We start from the raw sequence: 27,847 nt of genomic DNA, 5'->3' as shown, positions 1-27,847 counted from the left end.
TACTATCAGCGTTACTTTGACCCTAGTACAACCAGAAACAATTGGGATATCACTCAGTTAGTGAGGTGAACGCACATTAAAGAGTTAATACTGAGAAAGGCACAGCAATATTTTAAAAAATGTCTGATTCAGCAGAGCCACTTGGGTTCTGCAACGCTCACAGCACCTTTTAGGCATTTTGTTACTGCACTGCATAACGCCAAGTTATATATCCAGATATTTTTCCCCAAGAAGACTAATAACATGGCTGTCTCTGCACATTGCTTTGAAATTATAACTTTGCTGCATGTCATGGATCGCTTACTTCTTGTATTAGATTATAAATGGCCGTGCCAACTTACGTATGCATGTGCAGTAACACAGGCAAGATCCTAGCAGAGGCCCCCGGTGTTACTGAAATTCAGCTGCTGCTAATAAGAAGAAGGGAAAACATTTCCATCTGTCTGGATTGGGAGAAAGAACTCATGAGTCTCTGATTCATCTGCATCCATATGCTGATATGTAGACAATACTTATGGACACACAGACATATGCGAGGTAGCCAGCAACAGAAATCAAATCAATCACAGATCACAGCATGTGATTTGCCTAATTATGAGTAACACCTCACATTTTTTATCTACGCAAAAAGCACTTTGTGAACGAGCAGATGGCATTGCTATGGGATGGCACCATCCTCGACAGTTGCAGATGCAGAGCATTTACACAGCACGCTGAAAAAATGACACAACACAAGCTGCTTCCTGGGAAAAAGATTCAAACTGAACAAGTGTCACCAAACAAAATACACGTATTTATTGATGTTCTGAACTTATCTGATCCAGCCTCTCTCCTCAAATCAAATACATACGCGCGGGCCAGGGAGTGATGCTATCTAGACATCATTAAAGTCTCTTAGATAGAACTGTCACATGAGCTGCCTCGCGCAGAAAAGCAGAGATGCAGACCGACCTGAGTCTAGTTCCAACCCGCAAACAATTTCAATCCACACAAGCAGAATCAATAGGAAGAAACCCTGCAGAGAAAGCAATTACACTGCAAAAGCAACTCTATTGCAGCACGTTTAGGGCTGGAAGGCAGGACGCAGAAGGCCATCCTCACGTCGGTGATTACCCAGTGGAGTTCTCTCCAATGCATCTGGCCTGTGAAATGACAAGGTTGAGCCCGGACATGTTCCTGCAATCAAAGCGTTCCTGTTTCTGGGCTTCTAGTGCAATTATAAGGCTCTTCTTTACCAGACCCGTCCCTCAGGTTTGCTGTGCTCCACAGGCAAATGCGGGTCTGTGCGCCAGGAGCCAGGCGTGAAGGGCTCGGTGTGCTCTCCTTTTCAATAGCTCCACGGGAGGAATAATCTCATTTCCTGGATCTGCAATTATTTATTTATTGGAAACTGTGCACTTGCCGCTGTACAAGACACAAAGAAAAATCATCTGGCCATTCCTGGTGATAGAAAATTCAGGGTTTCTATTCAAATTCTTGCTTTTATTTGTGGTTTGTCTGCTTTTTTCCCCCCAAGCTGCCGTAAGCACATACACTGGTGTGACAGGCTTGAAGCAGCTATAAAATGATTGATGAAAACCATATTTTGGCCTTGTTGTGGGAATGTTCGCTGTAGGCATATACTCAGTTAACTCTGTATGGGCATATCTGGGAAAACGGGAAGGGCAGAAAAGAAAGGCTGGGGCCATGACTGTACCTCTGATACCAAAGTAATTTGATCGGCTTTAATTATGACAGAGGGTTACGGGGTCACAAAAGCATTTGCACAGACTGTTTTTGAATTGCTTTTATCAAACCACTTTGTTTCTCCTGCTGAAATGATCAATACTCGGCTTTAAGAGGGCTGCTCTGTTGGTCTGCATGACTAGACAGAGGCCTCCTCGCAGGAACGAACACAGGGGCCAAACTCTGACCTGCAGTGCCCCAACAGCTCGTGTCTGAGTTAGCCTCAGACAGGAACCATCTCGGAGAGGAGGAACTGCAAACCTCCATCCGTCTCGGAGAGGTGGAACGTCTAACAGCCGTGGCCGTAGTACACTCGAAAAGGCAAAATGACAGATGCAGCTAAGCATGTGACGTGAAATTGGATGGATCTGGAGGAAAGATGCTAAATCACGCCGGATGTCGCTACACCGAACACACGTACCTATGGAGATAGCATGACGGCAAAGGTCTGATCAGCGGGACAACGGCATGAGCGGGAGGAGGGTGCTCTCTGTTGGGATTTGGCTGTCTCTCGCGGCTGCCGTTCAACAGACACTCTTGAGTGTTTGCTCCAGGCTGAAGAGAGGAGGGGAACGCAGGGTACTGCCGGGATACAGGGCTGATAAGCAAAAATACATCCCTAACCAAGACCACCGGGGAGCTGGGGAGTGGTATTTCAAGAGATGTCAGGCTCGCAGAAAGAGCAGCAGATGCTTTTTCTATGCCTGGAAGAAGACAGGAATGTTGTTTGGGGAAATGGTGAGTAATGGCAAAAGCAGCCAAAGAGATTAGGATGTGTGAAGGTAAAATAGAGCACAGGGAGGCATATAAAAGCCAAGGACCCCAAATTACTCTTTGGGCAGTCCGCAGGGTGGCTCAGCCTGTCTGGTTGTCTCCACTTGTAAACAGAAGGCATTTGCCTCCTGATGTTTTTATTCCTGAAGTACGTTCAAAACTCTGGAGGAACAAAACTGATCAGTGAAGACACCCGACCGGAGCATCCTACCAGGAAGGGGCACAGGAAGGGTCCTGCCTGCGTGTTCCCGTTTCTTCTGCTTCAGCTAAGCTATGCTTCCCAGAATGCTGCCCAATAGATAATGTTGCAGAGAGAGACCAAAAAGCCTGCTGCTCTCCCAACTGTGTACCAACATCAAGGTTCATTATTTACAAATAACAGTTGGGAACTTAAGGAAACATACATAGCAAAAGTCAGTTTGCAGTAGGAGCTGGGGATTTCAAGAAGTAGAATACAGATAAAATATTTTAGCTTGACGCAACAGTAAACATGCAATAAAAGTAAACGCTTCTCAAGCCAGCAGCATTGACAGCACACGTGCCATTGCCCTGTGTGGCCTTTACTTCATTTAAACAGTGAAGGATGTTTTTCAAAACACTGGAGGACACGGGCTCGGAACACTCAACCACAGGAAGCATCAGAGGAAACATGCTCAGGTTCATCCCGTCAACACACTGTCTTCCAGCCACGGCTCTTTGGAAACCAAGTCACTAGATCAGCTCAGGTTGACCACCTGCTCCTGACCTTTTACAGCAATTAGTGTGCGCTTGGATTACGGATTATTTGGCCGTTCACTGTGTGGCTTCACCTGTGTGTACAACACAACAGTGGATCTGCTGAAAGGGAAATACCAACCGCTGTAAGGTGAGGAACAGCTATGCCCACTTTGTACTTCTAACCTGCAAAATATACCTCAAAAAAAGATTTTAAGAAAAGCAATGAGCTGTTCGCACTCTTACAGATCAACCTAATGAAAAGAAAGAAAACAGCTTTTGGCTAAAAAACGGAAAGCCTTGCTGGAGGGATACGCTTGTTCTGTCAGACACGTGACCTCTCCTCTCCCCTCAATCAACCCGATTGTCTATAATTTTATTTATTTCTCTGCTTTTACATATTGATATCTTACAAAGCTTCTCACCGGAAAAAACACATCTTATTCTTCAGCTGTGCTGCCTTAGGCTGCGGTCCTGTCAGATCGCATCCAAGAGGAAGGCGCTTGGAAAAGACAACTTTCCAGGCACTGCGAAGAGTGATATGGATGATGCAGTGAACAGCACGCTTCTCTCCAAATCAGTGGCCACCCATTCACGGTGCCACGGGCAATCTTTTGCAGCTGCTGCTGGCTTCTTAGCAGAGAAGCAGAACTCAGATGTTAACCACTTTTATTTATTAAATGCCCCATGACAAATCCATCCTGTGTCTCAATCAAGAGAGAGACAATGGAACGGTATATTGTTTTGCTCAAGGACAAAAAGAACTAGAATCAGGATACGAAGCTGTAGCTGGAAAGAAAAAGGAAGAAGCCTAGGTCATAAAAGCAATTTCATTGCATAGGTTTAGAGTACAAATTAAGAATCCAACAAAGTAGCCTTCACTGAATAAGACACCTTGCAAATCTTGGCATGCCTTTACTCACCGCTTTCACAAACAGTGACGTACAAATCAAATTTCAGCATTGCTGCATTTGAAATAAACTTTCAATAAAACCTTCTCTCGTAGACCATAACGAAGGACTTTCCAAAGGAAGACGTCCCTCTGTCCTTCGAAGGGATGTTTCTGGGGGAAGCTGGGTGACGGCAGCACCGCACAGTTGATGCTACCTGGGGAACCTAAGTGGGGAGAAGACAAAAGCCACGGATGCTTTTTCTCCACTCCTGCTCAGGGAAAGCTCAAGGTTTAAAAGTGAGGCATCTCCTGCTATTCCATGGAAGGACGGTAAACAAGGACCGTGCCCTGTTCGATGAACAAGGAAGAAATACTGTGAGCTGAAACACCTTCAATTTTTGTCCTGTTCCATAGATTATTCCCTTTGAGAGAGAAACGAGGAGCAGACTCCCTGCTAGCACTTCGTACAACCTGCCTCAGAAAATTATCCCACCTTTTAAGGACAGACTGGAAGCAAACCTCAAAAGTTCATTGGACTCAGCAAATCAAGAGGAAATTAACGGACATGTCACATTTTATACTGAAAGCCTGCAGTAAAAAATGAAAAAAGAAACAAAACAAAAAAATGGCCATCATGGAAACTGCTTTTCTTCACCCTCCCAAGAAGGACAATTTTTTACCGTATCAGCTTTTATTTGAAAATATCTTCCAGCTCTATCATCACACTCCTCTACCCTTGGGGCATGTGATCTACTAAAATGAGTGTGCACAGGGACAGAGGACTCCTCACGCCAATCCGCGTCTGCTGTAGGAGTGGATGAGCACGCCGCTTCGCTCACCTTCATCTCTCTCTCCTGTCCCACTGTCTACCTATTGACAACGTAAAACCTTTGGGAGGGAGGGGCTGCGTCTGTCCCCATGTCTGTGCAGAGACCAGCAGGATGGATTCCTGCCAGCGGCTTTGCTCTGCCACACACATGGAGTATACGTAGGAATTACAGGGCACAATCCAGCAAAGAACACGACATACGCTTAGCTTTATGCACGCGAATAGCCTTACCGATGTTGATGAAATTACTCATGTCTGTAAATTGTGCACATAATTGGTTGGACCGAAGCCTAAATGAATGATTCACCGACAAGTCAGAAAGCCTACCTCTGTGACCAGATTTTTAGCCATTTTTATCACACACCCGCAGTAGTGTCCTGCACTCCAACACTGTGCCACGAACGCTGCCGTGGGACTGTCCCTTCCTGAGCGACGCTGGTGTACGTGGCAGTAGATGGCCAGACATGGCCTCAGACAAACAGAGATCGAAAATAGAGATGTTCCAGCCAGGGAAATGTTAACAGCCAAAGAAATCGTACTTTTTCTTTCAAAAGAGGCAAGTCAGTTTTCCCAAGAGCCTCAACCAATTTGCCCTAAGAGAACAGGAGCAAATTTAGAGTTGTTCTTGTTTTTCCCTGCATTCTTCTTTCTCCAAACCCAACATCTGTCATTTAGAAACAAAACAATCAGAGAAACTCTTATTGCTGGCATAGCAACTGGTAAATGAAACCTGGAAGGTCTGGCTTTCCTTTCCTCTTGCAAATCAAAGCACACACAAACGGAACTGTCTGTAAAAGCAATGGCGTGTGCCGGCATCTCCGAACGGCAGCACGGCTTGTCTTGTCAAGTAATGCTGCCTCACGACATACATAACTTTGCTGATGAAATACTTTTGATCAGCAGAAGTGTTGCAGAAGTGTTTGCCGTCCTGTGGGAAGAAGACACGAAGTCCTGCTCTTGAGGCTTCTCGGAAATATCAGAAAAACATTCTTTCTCCTTATAATTGGATCTTGCTGTTTGTCTTTTAGTGTTCCCTTTGTCTATTTGTCTCTGTCTTCTCTCTACCCATATGGTATAAAGTTTTATTCCTTTATCATTTTTAGTATTAAGAAGTTGTTTTTATATTTCAGCCTTCCCAAAGCAGCCAGAATCCTGGTTGTCAGCAGCGATGTCTAGACATAGTAAATCCTTGAACTCAAGGCCTTTGCTCTTGAGAGAGAGAAATGCCGCAGTACACCATCGCCCGTGTTTTTCCCTGGGCAGTTTCAGGTGCTTTGTAAGGCTTACTTCTTTCCGAGGCTACAGCTTGTTAAGATGAAATTTGGATCAAGGTTTGGAGTGAGAATTCAAGGCTATTTTACGAATGCAGACAGTCCCATGGGTTGGTTCAGGTCAGCTGTGGTCAACTACCAGCACAGCTTCTCTTTTAACAGCAATACCTGTCCGGCAATATAAGTCAGCAACAGAAATCCCATAATCAGTTGGTGTGACTGATGTGTCCTGCACTCCCGAATCCCCCGGTAAACCCCCTGTGCCTTATTTTTTTTTTAAAATATAAAATTAAACATAGAAAAATAAAGACGATGCACAGATCCTGAAGGTTTGCAAGCCTGTAGGGATACTGAGAGGTGGTAATAAATGGCTAATTAGGGAAAAAGAGCTTCACAGCAGCTTCCCAGATAATTCATAGAGGTACTATGCAAATGCAAGATGCCAAACCAAAGCTGAAATAACAGACGTTAGCAGCGTGGTGCATGTCCAAGGAAGGCAAGAAACTGCCTGCCAAATTAATTCAGTTCAGCCGTTTTTTCTTTCAAGTTTAAAATCAATAATTCCATGTCTTTCCTTCTTCCTTTTGGGGGAATAAACTAAATCAAATGTTTATTCTAGTCTTTTAGGTTCTAGTGCCTGCGCTCCCGCCTCAAGGCTCACGACTCGGTTGAAAACACGACGTTAGCTGATCTGCAACATTTCCGTGGAAATACAGCCCCGCCAGAAAACTCAGCCCCACTGTCCCCCCCTTCACAGCTGAAATGCAACCAATGGCTGGGACGATGGTAAAACTGCGATGCAAAAGCTTGGAGACCGCAGAGCACCCAACCCTAACCCAGCGGCTCGCTTCGAGCTGGGACGCACGTCGCTTGCTTTTATGACCGCAGGGTCCAGCGGCAAGTGTTTAAAATGAAGGGGAGGCGAGGAATTGGATCAGAACAGCAAAACAAACACACGATCTGAGCAGCTCCCCTCTCCTTACACAACCAGCTCAAGCAGAAAAATTTCACCTGCCAAAGGGAAAAAGTCAAACACACTGGGAGATCACTGGGGAAATTCTCCACCTCCTTCACGTTTAGCTCCAGAGCTGTTAACTAATCCCAGCTCCGGGGCCGTAACTCCCTCCCTAGAAGGCGAAAACCACTGACTACAAAGTGCTTATTCAGCTTGTGGGTTCCGTTAACTTCTGCAATGACCAAACGGGGTTTTCTGGACACAAAATCTACACTGATGATAGGAGAAGCAAGGACAAACACATTGTTCCCACAGTTAGTCCGGAGGTGTATCCATGATGAAAATATAGACAAAAGCTGAGGTAGGTAGCCCACTTGGCACAGCTGATTGACTCTAATAGGTGTTGATTACACTGCTCATATTGCATGAAATTAAAAAGCTTACAAATGTTATGAGCCATTACCCTTCCATTTAAGAGAGCTTATGACAAGTTAGCAACATTTAATGAAATCCTTTTCAAAATGCCATAGGCAGCCTCCACGAGATTTTGCTTTGAAATGCAACTCGAGTTATTTCAAAAAGTTTATTTACTTCAGAGCTTCCTCTCTCGCTCTTCTTTGGGATTCTCGGATTTTGCAGCTGGCGGGACACTTCAGTTCCCAGTGTGTGGCACATAACACCAGCTCATTAGACAAACGCCAGGGAACAGACAAAGCAAGATTTAATTCTGCTGTTATTGGAAGTACCCCTTCAGCCAGCCTACAAAATTTCCTCCAATATTCAAAGCCGAGAGACTTATGGCCAATTTTACTATGAAGGTAAAGGGAAATGTTTTCATAGTTGCTGCAAAATTTACTTAAACGTCCACCTTTTCAGCACACTGGAAATATCACAGAGCCACTAACTGCCCCCAAAGCGCTGGGGCAACCAAGGTTCCGTCTGAAGTAGGCTCTCTGGATTTTATTGCTTAAGAATGAAATTTATTAAGAGGAGAGCACATCAATTTTATAAATCCCACTGGACGCTCACAGCCTACTGCCGTACGCGGACTCAAATCTGCTTTGGATGGTGACGGCAACAATATCTGTGCCTCAGGTGAGGGCACGTCTGCCAAAATGATGCCCTTTGCATCGGCTGCTTCTGTTTGTTTTTACTGTTCGTCCCGCTGACTGCCAGCTCTCCTCTCTGTTGATAGCTGTCGGGCGAGCAGGACTCAAACCGACCAAACTGAGAGAGGCATTTATAGCGAAAGCACCCTGGCACAGAATCTAATGACAAGGTACCTGGAGTGGTGCCACGGCCAACGCTTAATAAACACGACAGGGAGAACACGAGATGGCCAGGCACAGCGGCAAGAAGCTTTCTTTTGTTGGCTGTGCCATCACTAGCATTCTTTGAATTATTAGGGCTTTTAAACAATATTTTAACATCTGCTGCCAAAAAATCAACCAAGAAGCAGTAAGCTACGAAGATGCAGAGGAAGCACTGTGCTTCAGAAGTCGACCTTGTGTAGCGTGAGTTTTTTCTACCCGAAGCCGCAGCAGCAGCTGGACTGCTCCAGAGGCAGGAGACCAACATCTCCATGAGATGCCAGGAGCTCTTACAGGCTCTTACGTTCCTATCCTAATGTGCAAACCAGAAGATTCCTCTCTCCTTTGAAGAGGAGCAGTCACTACGGGCATAGCTAAATGCTGGGAGGAGTAATGGCCAAAGAGGAGGTGGGGGCGCGCAGGGACTGCTAAGTGACAGCAGCACAAACTTCATTTCCACCCTGCGATGGTTTCAGCGGGCGTGCTGAAATCCTGAAGCACTTTGCTGGACCAAATCATCAGGAACTAATTCAATATCCTTTTATTGCTCTGTAAACTCTGACAAAGGAAGAAAAGGAATTATTCTGTCTCCTTCCTCCAAAAATAGCAGCCTTCTTTCATGCCATCTATCTGAGACTTTACTGAAAGCTAGATTTCTACTACACAGTTTGAGCATCACACAAAGTTGCAATTATCTTGCCATCTGCATTGCCTTTCTTCATGGGTGAATGTTGCCTTTTAATCCAAATTAGGATGTTATATTGTTTAGAAATATGTATTTATGGCTATGAGGCAGGTACGCCCCATTGTGGGCACATGTCATTGTTTAAACCAAATACACGGTTTATTGTTTTTCAGTGCGTATTTTTAGCTTTGAGGCAGGTAGACCTGCAGAGCAAATAATGTAAAAGAATACGTCCATTACAGAACTGCTTCTGTGCTTTAAAATTATACCACTCTTCTTCCAGATCTGAACATCGTGAGACAAGTACCTCGGCAAAATAATTATTTATCACTCTTAAAAGCTTCCCTTAAAATTTCTATCATTCAAATACTGGCTGGGGAAAATGTAAAGTACAGACAAGCATATTTTATGCACTTGCTAGTCTAGCTTTTATGCTGATGAGAACGTACTAAACACCAGTAAAGGGAATTGCAGTTACCAGCCCTAATTCACAACCGCGATTTTTTCAGGCCAAACAGATGCCCTTGCAGAATCCCAGCCAAGAGTTAATGACAGGCCCAGTCCTTCTTCGACCGTAGTCACTAGTTATTTCCTACGGCTTCAAATGAGACCAGGTTTGCCCCAACGCTCTGAGCGAGCACGCTGCTCTCGGCGAGACGCTCATTGCCACAGGGAGCAGGATAGGGACCTCTAACATCACTCAAAGAGAGGGAAATAAAAAAAGACACTGTACTTTGCCTTAGGCTTTTTTCTTTGATGTATAGGATTCTTCTTTTAAATTGTTTTTTCAGTTGATTAAAAATAATGGGAAGCCGACCTTCAACATGAAACCTGCTAAATACAGTAAGAGATCTCTTTTAAAAGACATTTAAAATTTCCTTAGAATCTGTTCGGCGAATTTTGCCATCACTTATTACCCGTGCAACAACACAATAGCGGGGAGCTCCCCCAGGCAGCAGAGGACAGAGAAGGAAGGTCGGTGCCCACGTTCAGATCTGTGTTCCCAGACCCACCACCAGTACGAGAGTCTGTGGGAGAGCTGAACGGGCAGGACCCCAGGCAAGAGCTCTATACCGCAAAAAACCTTTGTCGGGCAAATCCATGCTCTCCTCTTTAAAAGGATTCAGGGTAAGAAAATTTAAGCCCGGGTGTAAATATTTGCAAACTGAGCTTTATTTTTTGTATCTACGCACTTGAAATGAACACTGAAAGGGCAAAACCATCCTAATCCTGTCATGGCAATGTCCTTCTCTGCTTCCCACAGCTGAGATTATCATCTCATTGGCTGTCACACAGCTCCTGAGAGAAGTAATTCACTTGACTTTTCCTGTACGATCACAGCAATGGATTTTATTTCTGTTGTTATTGGAATGGAAAATGGACACAGCCTGTTCTCCGTCTTGCCCCTGTGAAGTTACTTACAGAGCTGGACGTGGCAAGCTTCGAAACGCCCCGACTGCACTAGGAAAGCTAAAGCTGCGCTCACGATGTTTCAGGCAACCTGCTTGTTAGCAGCTCTTCTCAACAAAGGCAGGAACATTTCCAGTTTTAAATTTCTATTCAAATTAAGGTAATGAAGACTGAAGACCACAAAACTGTTGCCATTGCTTTCCAGCACATAAAATTAACAATTTGTGCTGCTGCGTGCAACTTTCAGTCAGAGTTTGTCTGATTTATAAGCAAGCAGATGGTTCACACGATAGTCCACAATAAATTACAACAGTTAGAAAGACAGCTACATTTTGAGAGTGACAGTGCAGCTGAGCTACAGATGGGTTTATAGATGACCCTTCCAATTTTTAATAATCTCCATAATTTATGTGCAAGTACAGAAATGCGAGGATTCCTAATGCACCTTCTTGACTAAGTACAAATCACTTTTATTTACACAGGCAATACTTCATGGTCCAGTTACCTTCTTAATTAAAGGCAGCAAGATGCTCATGTTCCATGCAAGTGGCATGGAAAATACTGTTTAGCGTGCAATATGTTCAGCTGGGAGTTTAAGATGCTCTGAACACTCCTGGAAAAGGGAATGCATCCATCTCATTTCTTTCAAACAACACTACAAGGGGCAAACACCGCTGCCACCAGCTACTGTTCATTAATCTCCAGATAAACTTTAGGCTCGTGCAGTAACAAGGTTATGTTTATTCGCCAGCCCTGATGCTTAGCAATACGCTCCTAATCCAGGAGGCACTACAAACCCAGTATTAATGAGCCAGGACTAGGACGGGGAAACAACAGGAACAGAGACCCTCGTTCTGTGAAGACAGAGGGATTTGGGGGGGGTCACTCTTTAAGGGGTGCGGGAAAAGGAACACAAGCCTGGGGGTGTCATTCCTGAGACAGGAGGCAGCGGTGAAGCAGAAAGAAACTGTTCGGAAGCAGCTTTAAGAAGCCAGTTCACGTCAGTGATTCTAATGGCCACTTTGCAACCACGTCGGTCCAATCTTTCTGCTAACATTCTTGAAGGGACTCCCAGAAAGTTGCCTCTGTTGGGTTGTTGTCAATCGCACGCCACGGTACAACAGATTTAGTTCTTCTTGGTTGTAATTTCAGTTGCAATGAGTTACCTTCCAAAAGGAGCACAGCTAAATGCAAACGCTGTCCAGAAGGTGACAAAGGCAGCAGCACCTACTAGAGCTCTTTAAGGCACAAACTACGCAAACTCAGAGGTTCCCATGCAGCCAGTCTCTTGGGATGACATTTGTGGGCTTTTCCTCCTCTCTAAACCTTGGTCTTCCCTTCCTGCCAAATCAATTGGAAAAAGAAATCCAATTCTAAGTGGAAATCACTACTGTCTCTGAACCAGAAGGCACAGCTCCTAGGAAAGCAAGTCTGTGTGGAGTTTTAATTACCACCTTCCTGGGACTTAAGAAACGCAGCAGAGAAGAAGAGGCACCAGCGACAAATTCAGGCTTTCAACAATTATCACAATTCACGCTTTGGAGATATTTCATCAGGAATTGCCCAACTCTGCCCGCAGCAGAGCAGCGTGGGGAGCAGCGCTGCAGGGACACGCGAGTAGGAAAACCCACTCCACGGAGGTGATGGGACGCTGCAAAAAGCAATTCTTCCCCCGCCATTTCCATGCAGCACCAACATCCCTTTATCTACTACACAGAACGATAGTGAAATTAAATTTGGGTTTTGCTCGTTTGTTTGGTTTTGTTTGTTTTTTTTTTTTTTTTAAATGAGTCTTCTATAAATAACCAGCTTCCTAAAGTCTTTTGAGCTTTCTATAAAACCATTATCTATTGCTGTACACAACTCTTCGGTTGTTTAATTAAACATATGAAAAATATTATATGTCAGCTTATTTCTGGAATGCTCTTTACCGTTATTTGTCATATTGTTTCTGTTACACTTTGGATACTGAAAGGCGCATTAGGCACTTATGAAAAGCCAGAGAAGATTACTATGGAATTAGTATGGATGTTCATCTGCACTCCTGAGCGCCGAGTTCGGCACTTTATTTTAGCAATATTCATCAAGTTCAGCAACTGCTAGTATGCTTCCTTCCAAGAGAATACTGAGTCATAATACGGTTCTTTAAAAATATATAGCATTGATTATTTAATAATATTTTTAAATATTATGTAAATATCATCCTTTGACTGCAACCCTTTCATTTGCTTACAAGGTGCCAAATTCACACACAAGAAAGCAGAAGTTGATTGAAATCAATGGGATTGTTGCCCCCGGCCCAATAGTAATTCCAGCATTATCACGGGCAACCTGGAAGCCAGCACAGGCTATTCCAGTTTAACTCTACTAAGAAGTCAGAGAAACTATACGCACGGTTTATGTCACGATATAGTTAATACAGTTCCAGAAGACATCTACGGAAGCCAGTAGGGATGTTCCAACTCACTAGGCTGTAGATCAGACCTTCTGGCTTTTAGCTAGATCCTTCTTTGGCTGACAGCAAAAATAATCCCGGAGGAGGGATAAAGCAAGGAACACGCACCCAGGCCTTACCTTATATTTCTTGTTCCTTGCATTCACTAAACTGTCAATGGTGTGGAAACTGGTTTCATAACCTCCAGAAGGGGACACCTTTTGTCCCCCCTGCCGTATTAAAATGTAGATCAATGTGATAATATGAAAACAGTGAACTCCCCAGTAGCAAGAAGTGGTTCTCCGTTCTCTAAGTAATCAAATATTATTTCCAGCAATCTAACTAGAGAAAAACAAACGTAAGGAGCAATTTGTCAGTCTATTTATCAAACCCAGTGCTGCACCTTTCACTTTACAAAGCGTATGACACGTTAGGTTCTACGGTTCTGTTTTAATTCAAGGATGAAAACATTTATAGATATGAACATTTTCTTATTAACTTTCCTTCCTAAATGATTATGCTTGTTCAAATCAATTCCTAGCCATCTTACAGAGGTTACAACCTTCAATAATTAAATCGGATATTGGCTGTTGTGTTGATTATGCTACAAGTTCCAATTTCTACAAGAGCACTGAAATGCTGAGATAAAGGGATGTTAACTTTATTTAATTAGCTATCTGCCATTGTTATCAAAATGGAAGGTTGGTATCTGACTCAAATTAACACTTTGGATCAGGAAACAAGATAGATGACATCTTCTGAGAAGGATCCTGGAAACTCTCTATAATTGTTTCAGTTATTTTAAAGCTGCTCAGGACAAACAGGATTGCGTTAGAAAGAGCAAAAGTCACCGACAGTCAATGAAGCGCTGCTATGAAAATGCTGTTTCAATCACACTTGGGTTCTTTCTCATTTTCAGTTGTTAACATCCTTGCCACTTTTGTCAAGCAGTCTCTCCTAGCAGCACTGAATTTTAACTGCACATAATTTCAAACACAACGTGAAGCAGGACTGAGCACATAATACGGGTTTATTGTGCCAGCTAACAACAGATCAGGCTCTTGTGCCAAGGCATCACCTCTCTGCAGAAAAGGAGTAACTGGTTAAACGTGAGCTGGATTCACAACTGCCTGCCACCCCTCTACCTCGGAAACGTTAGGTCTCTCAGCTGAGGGTTGTTTATGGTTTATCTCAAAAGGAGACAAAAAGACAAGGTGGAATCTCAGAGGTCCTGGAGTCCTGGAAGCATTTTAACTACAAACTAAGCCCGTGTGTATCAACCTTGCAACGTCCCAGAGGGTACAGCGTCCGGATGAGGTACCCAAAGGACAGCCACTGTCTCACTCACCAAATCACATTTGTAGACAGTGGCCAAAGGAATTTATCCAATAGCCACACCGCCCTGCCACTTCATGTTATTTTACTGTTAGGGCTACAGAAACGTGCTTATTCCTTTCCTGACAACTTACTGGTCTTGACCGGATTTCTTTGGCGTAGAGAGGTTTCAAGAATTCTGAATCTCCTTCGAGCTTTAGACCCTTTTCCGTGATTCTCAGGTTCCCCATTCCATCCTAAAACACAGACAAAAAGAAACAACCCCATTAGTTACAATTACTAAATTCACCAGGCTGCCAATAGCTGATTTTTTTTTCCATAGAGGATAACACGCAAAGCACTGGGAGGCACTAGAGAATGCAATTACTTGTGTTATCCTTTTAGCTCTGTTTCTGTGAAAAAAATTTTCTATTCAGAACAATCTGCAATGCCCTCCAGTAAACCATTTACACAGATGAAAGATGTTCTTTTAAGCTAGTCATCTCTACTCAGAGAGACGCAGGGATGCTCTGTGTGAACAGGAGACTATTCACTGTAATATTCACCGGCTGCCTGTATATTAATATACCTTCTCATTCATAGCAAATCCATATAAAGACTATGCGATTAATTCTACTGAACTCCAAATAGAGAATATGTGATTAATTCCACCGAACCGACAAAATAAGGTTTGGCTATGTGGAGGATTGCGATAAAATGTGGTAAGGAGCTTGATCCCTGTTACTTGGGGAAATGTCTGCAAAAGATGGACTCTTTGGTGGGGTTTCTTTAGGGGTCTTGGCCCTAATAGCAAAAAGATGTGGAAATCTGTTGATTAGCCTTACAGTCTTTCCTGCGCTTTCGATATTGTTAAGATGCTACACAGCTTTATTGGACCATACATGTATGCAAATATTTGCTCTGGGAGAAGCAATGACACAACAGGAATATCTTTCCAACAGAGTGCTCTCCTCTCTTGGGCTAACTCCTGACTTTTCTCCCCCACAATGATCAGCTCAGGATCGAAGCCCTCACTCTTCTTCTTGCACAGCCCAAGCACATCCCAGCAACCTGAACCTCCATATCCAAGTATTTGGGTCTCCCGCGTCATTCTCGTGCCCTTCAAACAACCATCGCAAAGTCCATTGGCCAGGCATTAAGTGACCGACGTAACATGCATTTTTCTGCCCTTTCCTCATTCGGATTTCATAGTTGCAGCTATCACTCCTCACCCTCTCCCCGGCCCTCCCAGGCTCCCCAGTCCCCACCGCTCCCTGCGCTTCCACGGCAAAAATCTTCTCGACAAATGGTGTGAAGTGTTGGCTGCAGGCCTCCAGCAGGTGACTGCAAAAACTCCATTTTCTTTAGAAATTGTTTAGTTACGTGTGTCCACTATGTAATGAAACATCTGACAAACACTAATAGCAAACAAAATATATGTCAAAATTTTATATGACTTTTTCGTATGGTTTTTATGCAATAAGACAGGTATATGGATACCTTTGCGCAGAGCAGAATTGGACCAAACTATATTTCACCTTTAACTTGTGAAAGTCATAACTTTTACTAAGATGAGGGATTTAGGTTCATTTAGGCTATAATTGCTTAGAAAGGGGGGTGCGTCTGTAAGAAACATGGTGTGGGTAGGGAATTGCATAGGTAAATGTATGATGTAAATACATATAAATATGTAAATGTAATGTTATTTCTAAGATTCAGGGTGATTGTCAAAGGCTGCAAGGATTGAGGTAAATTGTCTGGGTTTTTTTCTGAGAAAAAGATGGTCTGAAGAATACCTTCTAGCATAAATTTGACTGTCATCACTAGGATTTGAGACTGACACTAGCAAAAGCTATGTCTCCACATGTATAAATTCAGATTGTGAAATGACCAAGAGTTGGGTAGTCAAGAACTGCCACGACAACCCTCAAACATTACCCTTATGGAATCTTTCCATCTGGTTTTTTTTCCCCCTGTTTCTCCAGGCTAGAGAAGCAGGAAGATGATGCTATATGACGCCTCAAGGCCTCCAAGATAAGGCAGGATACAATAATCACAAAACCTACAACAGCTGGAGCTCAGCGCGGCGGGGGGCCATGGCAATGAGGGACGCGCACATCAGCACTTCCTGGCAACACGATTCATGTTACAGGGAGAGAGATGTGAAACCAAGCGTCATGCAGGCCACGGGATGGCAGGAGTAGTCATTTGGAGGAATCGCTGATCTATAAATACGGACATGCCGTACTGACTCCATGGCATCTCATCATGCCATGTCAGGACTCACTGAGAGGGACTGGGCTGCCTCCTTCACAAGTCCTGCGAGGCATGACCTTAACCACTGAAGACCATATCAAAAGAGCCACCTCAGCACCTACCTCACAGCTGTTTCAGGGATTTTAGGGTAAAAGGGTATGTACTGGGGTAGAAGCCCTAAGAACATCAAGAGAAGACTGGGAAAATCCAGGGAAACAATGTGTATTTGGATATAAGCATTGCATGTTTTCCAACCCAGCTGCAAAAAATAAACCCCATCCGCCTGCTTCCTCTTCATCCCATTGCGTGTGCACCTCCAGCACCGCAAGAGGAATCCCTCTCACTAAAGGTGAACGGCTAATCCAAACAGATTTGCCAAAAGGCATGAATTTGGCGGGATAAAAGCCCAAGACGTAGCACAGCTCAGCAGTGACACTGGCCACTTGCCAGAGGTTCTCCCGCTGCAAGAAGTATCGTTCCCAGGGTGTTCCCTGCCAAGTGAAGACGGTTCTTGCCAGAGCATGGTGTCTTAGGAACAAAGGCAGGCTCAGGAGTGCTGGGCGATAAAATGACCGCTGTCATCTCATTTTGAAATGAAAGCTGTAAGCAAACTTTAAGTAGAGACATATTCCGAAAATGCTATTGATTGTTGAAGGGAGGGGAATGAGAGATGGGTCATAAAGTGCCGCTTGCTACATTCCTTGTCCTGGGTATAAAATACTGGCTTATGAATTTTGGGTTGGCGGTGGCACAGACGGGGTTCATTTATCTCAAGCGAAAGGATGAAGGAAAATAAGTGAAATATGATTATGCTCCAAAGAGCCCAGATTAAATTTTGATAGTGGTATGCTTTGCGATTTGAGTGAGCAGGAATTATTACAGCTATCTGCAGACCCTCACACGTTTTGTGCTGCTAAAAAAACTCCACAAATTTTTTTCCCAAAATAGATATTTCAGTAAGGTTACAAGCCCTGCGGGCTTGCACACTGCAGGGTCTTCTCTGGTTTCATTAAGACAAGTTGGAGGTCGTGCCAGCTGGTATATGCCACATAGAGCTGCAAGAATGACCACCTCTGGGGACGCTCCCGACCGCGCCAGGGCTCGCTCCTGAGCTGCAGTGGGGCAATACCTTACCAGTAACACGGACCAACGGATAAAGGGACTTGTCAAGTCACTACTAAAGCTGTGGCAAACTGGCAATTTCGGTGGCTTACAGCTACGTTCTATCCGGATAGTGATCCTGATAGTGATCCAGATCCAGCATTTCACTCTGCTCCTCTCTGGCATGTTTCTCTTCCTTTCTCTCCTTCACTTTCTGTCTCCCAAGTGTCCCCTACAGGATTTTTATATATGAAAAACACACATATGGAACATTTAGCTCACAGCTAGCATGTCCTATACATCCTAAAAGAGGTATCAGGCCTATGGGACAACATATTACAACTAAAACATCAAGACGACATTTGATTTATATCATCTAAGCAGGCGTATTCCCTTCACAAAGCCACCGAGGTGGAGAAAAAGAGGCACTTCCCCATGTTATTCTTCTCAAATTTGATCCTTCTCAAACTCTGATCCCCACTCACCTTTATCTCCTCCTGTGGCTGCAAAAACTAATAAAAGCTGCGGCCACCAGACATTATCTCTTGTCTTCCCTGGTGTTTGGGACGGGGCTGCAATGCTCAGCACTGACTCTTACCACCATTAACTCTGCTGCTCACGTTTCTCATGATTAAAGATGACAGCTTTTTGTAGTGACAGTCCAGGTCAGCAGGTAAAAAAACAAGCAACGGTTGTAATCCGAGTTTAAAGTTAACAAGTATTCTGGCCTCTTATAGTATAATCATTGTTAAATCATATTCATTTATTATTTCCCATTAGAAAAAAACCGACGAGCAGCTTGCAGAATTATATAGAGATCCCAAAATACAGATACATTAGAGAGAAATCATTGTATGAAAGAGTACCTCGCATGTTGTTTTGGATAAAGCATCTTCATCCTCCCTAAATTATATGGTTTAATAACAAATAAATGTCATACTCTGCTACAGAGAATATATATGAAAGGTCCTATGAAATTTCATGGACCGTGACCTATAAAACACAGCAGAAAGCTGCCCAGAGTGACAAAGACCATGAGTTTTTATTAAATACTGTGTCTGTGATTGGTATATATTCTTATCTGCCATTCTATTGCTTGTGAATAAGGGGAAAAAAAAAAAGAAAGCAGGATTGATTATTTGATACACTGACATCTGACAATCTTTGTTTCTCCCCTTTTTATTAGCAGACTCCTCAGCAGAGAGCGAATGACTTTATTGTGCAGGCACAAGCCAGCTCCGTGGGAGCTTCCAGGAGGTGAGTCCGAAACAGGAGGCACAGAGTCGAGCACCTTCCATTACCGCCTGCTTTGAATGATTCGGCTTTTTGGTAGGGCATGGTGAAAACTTTCACATCAATTTTATCATTTACACTACACCCTCACTCTTTTTATGCAACGCCTTGTAATGGGCAGGCATAAAAATTTATGTGCTGCTGCTGACTGCTCTGCGTTGAAAGGGGACAGCAATGCTAAAATCCTGAAGAAGACAGATGTCATTTTGGTGATGCCGAACGAGAAAGGATCTTCTTTTTAGTAGCTTGAGAAGCAGCTCAGTTTTACAACCAATTTCAAATGATGGTGTGAGGGTTAGGGGAAGCGCCCAGCGGTGCCGCTGTCTGATCACCAAGGCTCCTCTCTGCCGTTTGGTTAGCAATGGGGCTATACATGTGAGTAAAGCCTAGCTTTTTTTTTTTGTTTGTTTTCCTTTTTAACTGTTGTGGGTTATTTTTATTTATTTATTTATTTATTTTTAAATTGTGTGGCTGGTAGCAAGGAGATTCAGTTAACAGAGTAAAAAAAAAACCAGCCAACCGAACCAGAGACACATCACCGCCGTGGTAAACTCCTGGCAGCGGGATTAGCCGCACCAACCCGGACTGCTCACGCAGAGGAACAGGGGTGATTTTCAGCGGCGTCTGCCATCCGCGGGTGGCTTTATTAGAGCAGGCAGGGCTCGCACCACAGCTTAACCTAGTCAAGAACCAAGGCGGGGACAACACGTGTTCACTGTGGCCCTTCGTGCCGGGATGCTTTGTTCTTTACAAACAATAAATGCAGCCTCACGCTTCTCTGCGCTTCCTCTGTTCTCCTGGCATTTGTGGACATAGAGGCAAATGTGCTGCTTATTGAGGTCTCTCTAAGGATTTTAGGGACACCGGTGATGGGGAACACAGAGAGCTCCAGCTCTTTGCTGGCCACCACTGGCATTGGTGGGTGTTTCCCCACACTTTTTCCTGCACCTCCACCATTTTCAGTTTTCAGGAGAAAAAACCATTGGCAAGGTTTGTCTCCGCATGGCAGGTGAGCATTTACTTTTTTACTAGGAATAAACTGAAGTTGTGTTTGGCAATGTCCTGTGGGAGAGAATTATCTTTGGAGACTGCTCATGTCAGGTGGCTGAAACACCTGATTATCGTTGCTTGTATTATTGATTGCTGTGCTCTGCATCGCTTCCAGATATGTGCAAGTTATTACACAGTTCAATACATCCAAGTTAGGGGAAAAAAATTGCAAATGCAAGTGACCTGTTTTTTTCTTCCCCTACTGGGAAGATTTCTGTGCTGTTCTTCTGCCTCTGACTTGACAATAAATGTTCCCAGATTCCACAGATTTAAGGAAGGTCTGTGCAGAGACACGGCGTTGACAGTCTTCACAGCCTCAAACACCTACTTGCTCTAATAGGATCTGCCCTCCCTCCTTCTCCTCATTTTCTTCAGTTAATTTGTCATCTCAATAAAGGTCCCAGCATCCAGTGGATCAGCAGGAATATTTTCCTATGGAAGCCAGGAGAGCTTGAACACCTACCAGCAGCACCAGCTCGATAAAGTTAAAGCTGGTTACACAACACAGTCCAGAGCAACATGGACTCCAAGGTAAGGAGACAACATGTGACGGCTTCTTCCTCTGACATAAGACCTTGTTTGGAGACCTCACCTACGGACTCAGGTTTGGGTGGACAGCAGAGAAAAACAAGCCAGTGTAGTGTTACACAGCAGGTATGATCATACCCCTGTACGCACGGATACGTGCTTACGCTGTGAATTGCACTATGAGGTCTCATGTCCACAACTGGCATTCGTCTCCTTCTTCTTCTGCTTGCTTATTGACCCCAGATGTCCCTTTCAGATGTCTTCCTGGTAGTGTTTTCATTTAAAGGTGATAGGCACAGTGTACGATAGCTGTGCTGAGACATCAGTGGGTGAAGGAAGGTGACCCCAAGCGCCGTGCATCACTGCGAGACAGTATATATGCCCTCTCCAGGGAATGGAGGAGACACAGACGAAGCACAGCTAAAATCTTTGCAGCTAATTGGTGCACTAAAACAACATTATAAATTGCAAGACAAGCAAGCGGCTAACTCGCTGCTCCCTCCACAAGGCTCCTTCCAGAAGCTCATGACAGGCTGGGAGAAGACACATCTATATGATCTCTGGCACTGCAGTAATCAGTCACAGGAAGACACGGAGTTGAATGAGCAAAGACCAGCTGTGGGAGTCACCCACTGGAAAATGACCTCTAGAAGCTGCTGTTAAAGCTGTATGAGCTATGCAGGCACTTTTGCTTCCTTCCACAGATGTGAAGTCATTGCGATAGCTACAGGAAAGTCAGGTGGCTGCTAACTTACAAAGGAATTATGTGCAAGTGGAAGAAACTGCCTGCCTGGTTAATGTAAAATTCCGACCAAACCGACCCTATGCAAAGCTCAGAGCCCTTCTTTTCCAGTGGGAACTCCTGGTTGTGAATTCCTCTGCATGACCGCAGAAAAAGAGGCAGAAGATGAGAAGAGGGGATATGAGGAGGGCGCAAGAACCGAGAGGACACCTCACAGTTAGGGCAACGAGCTGTGATGAAGAAAATCTTGACTTTATTCCTGTCAGACCCACATGCCACGACGGCTTTAGGGATGCCTTCCAGGTGCACGTTCCCATAGCGCCTTTCCCCTCTATCTGTTCTTCCCACACTGACCAAGTGCTCACCAGAGCCAATGCCATTTACTACAAAGATTACTCAAAGAGCCGCATAAAGCTCTCATTGAAGGAAAAGAAACTTATGCATTGGCTTTAGTGGAAGGTAAGGAGAAAAGTCTTAAGAAGCAGGAAGAACAGGATCAAATGCGATTTTCCAATTACTCTTTCAAGTTAAGTTACAACTGCCCAAAGCAACTAAATCCCATCCCTTGAAACAATTCCAAACTTATGTTGAAATAATTTCTAAACAAATCGTTCAGCCAGAGCTTTAAGAAAGCTCAGCTCTGGATTTACTGCATGTCGCTGGAACTACTTTGGGCAGGAGGTATTTCTTTTCAAAGCAAACTGCTAGTGAGTTTACTCAAAGTATGATCGTGTGTGGGACAACAAACCCAGGATTTCTATGAAAGAAGCCATCCCATTTGAGAGTGCATCTTTGCAGGGAAAAAGATTAGCAGACCTTTTGGGGAAACAATAATGAAGCCCAGCGTTGTTACTACAACACAACCATCATATGCAGAATTCCTCTCTAGGGTAATAATTTCCCTCTCCATTGGTACAGCAGGGAAGAGATGAAAATTTGCCTTTCACGCCTCCCAACTCCCTGTTATGGAGCACTTTGGCACCGAAGCATTAAAAAATGAGCCATGTTCTCTTGAGCGTTCTTCTGCTTTTTTGCTCCAACACAAATAGTAAGGTTTCACATCTTATCGTCAACATATATTCCAAATGTGTCCCTTGAATTCTCCATCTTTTTTAGTCTAGCTCATTACCATAATTATGCTAACTAGAAGGGAAAAGTCCCATCTTGCAGAAATTTGTGTGCAGTCAGAAGTGGAAAAAAGATTCTTATAGGAACAAGTACTCTTATAATGCAGCAATTTAATAATAAAATCAGCACATAAATTCACTGTACAGTTCAGGGGTTTCAGAAACAGGTTTTATAAATTATGGTCCTGAATTATGATAGTCTGTCAATCACAGAACGAAGGAAACAATAAACACTTCTTTTCTTCAAACTACAAAGATCTTGGACACAACGTCCTCTGTGGCATCACTCCTCCCAGTCACACCAGGGCTGAATTGAACTCACTCATCTTTATATTGTTGGAAGAAGTTTCCAGGGAGAAAGACAACTTTTTTTTTTTTTTTTTTACCTTCTTAGTGGATCCCCCTCTTTGTGTTCTGCACTTACACTCTGAAGTAAGATTTTTTTCTGACTAATCCAGTATTTAGCAGTTCCCCTGACCAGCAAGGAAGCTGGCAGATTAAGGCCTGACACCGTGCAAAGGAAAGTACCAGGTCTCACGCGGCGTTTCTAAAGGTGAGCTCTTGAAAACGGGGCCAACTATTGGGTCATTTTTGTCCGACGTGAATGTGCCAAAACAACTCAGGGGCACTAATTAGAGCATAATACCAGATCTGTTCAAAGAAATAAGGCTCGCGCAAACACGCTCAGGTTTCAAACCCCTGTTCAAGATCCATGCCAACACTCAAGATACCAGAAATACAAGCACAGATGGAGAGAGACCCAGCAGAGCTGCGGCCGCTCTCGCAAGTCCCCTCTACAAGGCTCATTTGATGATCCCATCTCAGACTGATTTACAGGCTATAGGGAAACTCGGAGGAGGTGCCTGTTGCACTGACCTTCTCCAAAACCACCGCACCTGCAGGATATACTTGCTGCTATGGCAACATCAGCCTCCGAAGGTAGGATAACCACGATGCAAACCCGTATTTTCAGTTCCTTCATTTACTCTCCTCTACTATTATCCCCTCTACTTCCAAAAAGCAGGAGAAAACAGGGTGGATGGGGAGGAATATTTTCTAAAGCGCCTCAATTAATCACTTCTGAGCCCAGATTCAGCTAGTATTAGGCAGTTAACTGATGAGCCCGCGTTTGGATGATAATCACCCCGTGCTGCCTCTGCAGTCGGGGGAGAGAAAACAGCAACGGAGTCCACCTAGAACCCAGCTCACTCCCTGGAAGTGCTTCTTCCCTGCTGCTGTCGAGCTCCTCCAAGGTGCCTTAGGCATCTTTTCTGGATGCCTATAGATAACTGGGATAAACCTAGACCTCAGTAGCGTGCAACCGCAACCTGATTGAAAAAGAAAATAAATGCGTTGCCAGGCAAAACAATAAATAGGTATCATGAAATAAAATATACTTCAAAAATGTGATTCCAACTATACGGACGTAGAGTGGCTTCAGGGATTATTTTAATGATTTCTCTCTTTTTTTTTTTTAATCAAGACTCATACTTTCAGTAAGAGATAGGAGATTGGGCACATTCTATTTATTTGCACGGGTAGGTAAAAAGAAATTTGCTTTAAAATCAAATTCTCTGTGTTAAGAGGAATCCATACTTCCCTTGTTAAGAAGCTGCCCTCATGGCTAAGGAAACACCACAGAATTTTTATAGCTGTATTTGTCACAAAAATATATGATTTAGCTCTTCTGCTATCAGAATATACTGAAAAATAATTTAAACTGTCTTCCAGACTTATCTACAGTGTGTATATGACATTGTTGTTAGCAAGGGAGGCTCTGGGGACAGCAAAGAAATGAGAGAAGTGAAAGCGCTGCTCCCAAAGAGGCTGAAATAAGTATATTGCTTCTATTGCTTTCTGAACAACTGCCAGCAAATAATTATTCATAGAGGAAAATATATGGGTATGTTTAGGGTCCCTCGCCACCGCAAATGGTGGGCAAAGAATGAGATCGGATCTGTGAAGTGCATCTACTGATTTCCAATAGCTCCACCAATTTACACCCACCTGGTGTCTGGCCCCGGAGCAAAGAGGGAGGAAACGGAGGGCTTCTGCGAAACGCCGGTGGCTGTTGGGCTGCGGGGGCAGCCGTTCAGGCAGGGTGCCACGGCAGGTCACGGCACGTGGAGGAAACCCCAGCACGCACCCATCGCGCCTGGCTGGGGGGGACGGATGAGCAGCCAAAAGCGGCCAAGCCCCCACGGCTCATCCTAATGGGATGGGCTGCGACTGCCCAGGAGCAGCTACGGCGGACCAGAGGATAAGCAGCAGTTTCATTACTTATCATTTACGCCTCCCCGAGCTCCCAGCCCCGCAGTATTTAACATCAGAACTAACATGCAGCCATCTAGCACAGCTTATATACCTGCTCTCACATCTGCGCAGGGCACACACCACGCTCCGTGCACGCACACACACACACACGAACACCCTCTTCGGGGAAACTGAGGCACAAAGGCATCCACTGGCAGCCACAGGAGAAAGCTGCGTTAAAGGAAGAGCTCCCGAGGTTTCTCTCCAGCACCTTGCTATGGCACAGCTCTGCAGCTAAGAAACTATATATATATCCTGCTCCTAAGAAACAACAGGTTAATTTTAGCAACTTTCAAATGTCAACAATTGAGACTACAGATACGCTTTCTTCTCCCTGTGGTTCGCATTCCTCTGCCTTCTTGCCAGAAAACGCATTATGCTTAAGGCCCCCTGCTGTCTTCACAACTTTTTAGTGCACATTCAAAAGTGTTTACTAGACTAAAAATAATGATCATTACACAGCAAGGGAACCAGGAGCTTGCCAGTCATCAGCCCAAGTCCAGAAGCATCCTGTGAGACGGCACTTCCTCATATAATATCCAAAATTATCATCACGGTCGTTTATACATCTTGAGCTGCAAAATAACTGTAAAACATTGAGATAATTTTCCTACTGTTTACTTTTTGAGGAAGATAAAGGCAAACCAGCATTTTTAACATATCCAGATCTCATGCGTGGGGTACATTTAATTTCAAAGTATTTATTGAGTGGGCGCTCACTGAGTCATAGGGGACTTTACCAGATGCCAAGAGATTCTCTTAGAAGTCAGAAGTACAGCATTATGTGCATGAAAATCAGGCAGTTACGAGAAATAGCCATGAATCACATGCAAAAATATACAACTGGCATCGGCAAACTACAACAGAACAAGAAACAGCGCCTTTTTAAAAATATTTTCTTAAACAGAGGGTCTTAAAGTCACAGGAAAGTGATTGCTCCTACCGCGCTTTGGCCTTTAGAGAACATAGCTCTGTGTGTCACTTCATTACAGAAATATGCCTTATTTGGGGGCACTAGCATGTCTTCCTTCTTCTACTCTTTTTTAAAACATGACACCAGCAGGAATAAATTAAGTGACTCACAATCTGCGTATTTATTTATTTATTTATCCGCTGTGTGTGTCACCTCAGCTTTTTTTTTTTTTTTCCCCTGGCGCCATAACTAATGAAAGCTTTCAAAATAAATACTAAGCCTCTCAGATCTGGATTTCCTTTATCTGTGAAACACCTTTGAACCTTCTGCCGGGCCACGTGCGTTTCGGAGGTGAGCTGCTCCTGGGCGCAGCTTTGCAGCAACACCAGTAGAGTCAGAAGCGATGCCCGCTCCCTCCAGCCTGGCAGGAGGAGCAAGCAGGCGAGCGGACCGTGGGATGCCGTCAGTGTAAACACGTTATAGAAACACAGAATCACAGAATGGTTCGGGTGGGAAGGGACCTTAAAGCCCACCCAGTTCCACCCCCCTGCCCTGGGCAGGGACACCTCCCACCAGCCCAGGTTGCTCCGAGCCCCGTCCAACCTGGCCTTGAACCCCTCCAGGGATGGGGCAGCCGCAGCTTCTCTGGGCAACCTGGGCCAGGGGCTCACCACCCCCAGAGTAAAGAGTTTCTCCCTAATATCTAATCTAAATCTCCCCTCTTTCAGTTTCAAACCATTACCCCTCGTCCTATCACTGCACTTCCTGATAAACTCCCTCCCCATCTCTGCTGTAGCCCCCTTAGGTACTGGAGGGGGCTATAGTGTCTCCCCGGAGCCTTCTCTTCTCCAGGCTGAACCCCCCCAGCTCTCTCAGCCTGTCCTCACAGCAGAGGGGCTCCAGCCCTCGGATCGTCTTCGTGGCCTCCTCTGGACCCGCTCCAACGGGTCCATGTCCTCCTTGTGCTGGGGGCCCCAGAGCTGGACGCAGAACTCCAGGCGGGGTCTCCCCAGAGCGGAGCAGAGGGGCAGAATCCCCTCCCTGGCCCTGCTGGCCACGCTGCTTTTGCCACAGCCCAGGATGCTGGGGGCTTTCTGGGCTACGAGCACACACTGCCGGCTCGTGCTGAGCTTCTCATCCACCAACACCCCCAAGTCCTTCTCCTCAGGGCTGCTCTCGACCCAGTATATTCTCCAGAGGGTGCCTACAAGGTTTGGCAGAAGCCCCTGGTTATGCTCCCCAGGAACTTTTCACAGAAAATAAACAAAAAACGGTCAGGAGGAGGATGCTGCCCTCGCTGGGAGCAGCTGCCTCGTCCCACAGGGCAGCCTTGACCGGCACTCGGCACGCTAGCATGCAGATTGCAGCACGCGGGGACATGGTTAAAATAACGTTAAAATAATGAACTCAGTGAATGTTCTCGATTGGCGAGTGCTGGTGGTTGGAAGTGCACCGCCAGGCTCCCCCGCACAGCCCTTGGCAGGCAGAGTCGGGCTCTCGTCGGCGACTCAGCTCTCCATCACGGTCCAGACAGGGCTCTGAGGGCAACCGAGACTTTTCTTACAGTTTTTTGGCCATTTTGGCAGCCTGTGCTTGTTACTGCCTGGATGAGACTTTTCTTTCCAAAAGAAGAACCAAGGGGGGGATAATGACACATAATCACTATTTGGTTAGGGACCAGAAATGCTCGAGAAGGAATTTTTATCCCTTAAAAGCACACAAAGCATAGAGGAAAGAAACCGCCAAGGCTAACATTTGTATTTCTCTTTGGCTGAGCATCCAGAGCCTGCCTGCAGACTGCCTGAAGCCACGAGATTTCTCTCCCTCTCCGCGCTGAGGCTGCATGTCGGCCGCTTTGCCGGGGACACGGCTGCGACGAGGGGGTAGGAGCTGGGCATCGCTGTTACCTCCTCCCCTTCCCTCCCACCTAAATCTGAAACCAAGATTTCTCTTTTTTGTTTTGGCTTTCATCACTGACCTACGTGACAACTTCAGTAAATTTAATCCCAAAACATTCAGGGATATAGGGCAAATTTTTCCCAGGCTACAGATAAAGAATGTGGTTTCAGTTGAGCTTGAATGGCTCAATGGGACATTTTGGTGTCCGGAGGAAATTTAGAATCTTATGATAAATTTGGGATATTAATGTAAAAATAAAGTCACAGTGCCAGAAGCAATATCTTATTGACAAAACTGCTAGAAAGTTGCAAA

At 44.7% G+C, this 27,847-nt stretch overlaps 1 protein-coding gene across 18 annotated transcripts in view; it reads right to left on the bottom strand.

The window, feature by feature from the left end:
- The window catches only part of SGCD (sarcoglycan delta), a 354,229-nt gene that overhangs the window by 68,058 nt on the left and 258,324 nt on the right, over window positions 1-27,847 (bottom strand). For all 18 annotated transcript variants that reach the window (XM_074604512.1, XM_074604497.1, XM_074604504.1 and 15 more), the window contains one exon: window positions 14,469-14,570. In XM_074604512.1, coding sequence (XP_074460613.1) covers window positions 14,469-14,570 — 102 coding nt within the window. The remainder of the gene's footprint in view (window positions 1-14,468; window positions 14,571-27,847) is intronic.

This window comes from Larus michahellis, chromosome 11 (assembly GCF_964199755.1).
Source record: "Larus michahellis chromosome 11, bLarMic1.1, whole genome shotgun sequence".
Taxonomy (NCBI): domain Eukaryota; kingdom Metazoa; phylum Chordata; class Aves; order Charadriiformes; family Laridae; genus Larus; species Larus michahellis.
Note: the sequence above shows the minus strand (reverse complement) of the source record. Positions and strands in the feature narration are given on the sequence as shown.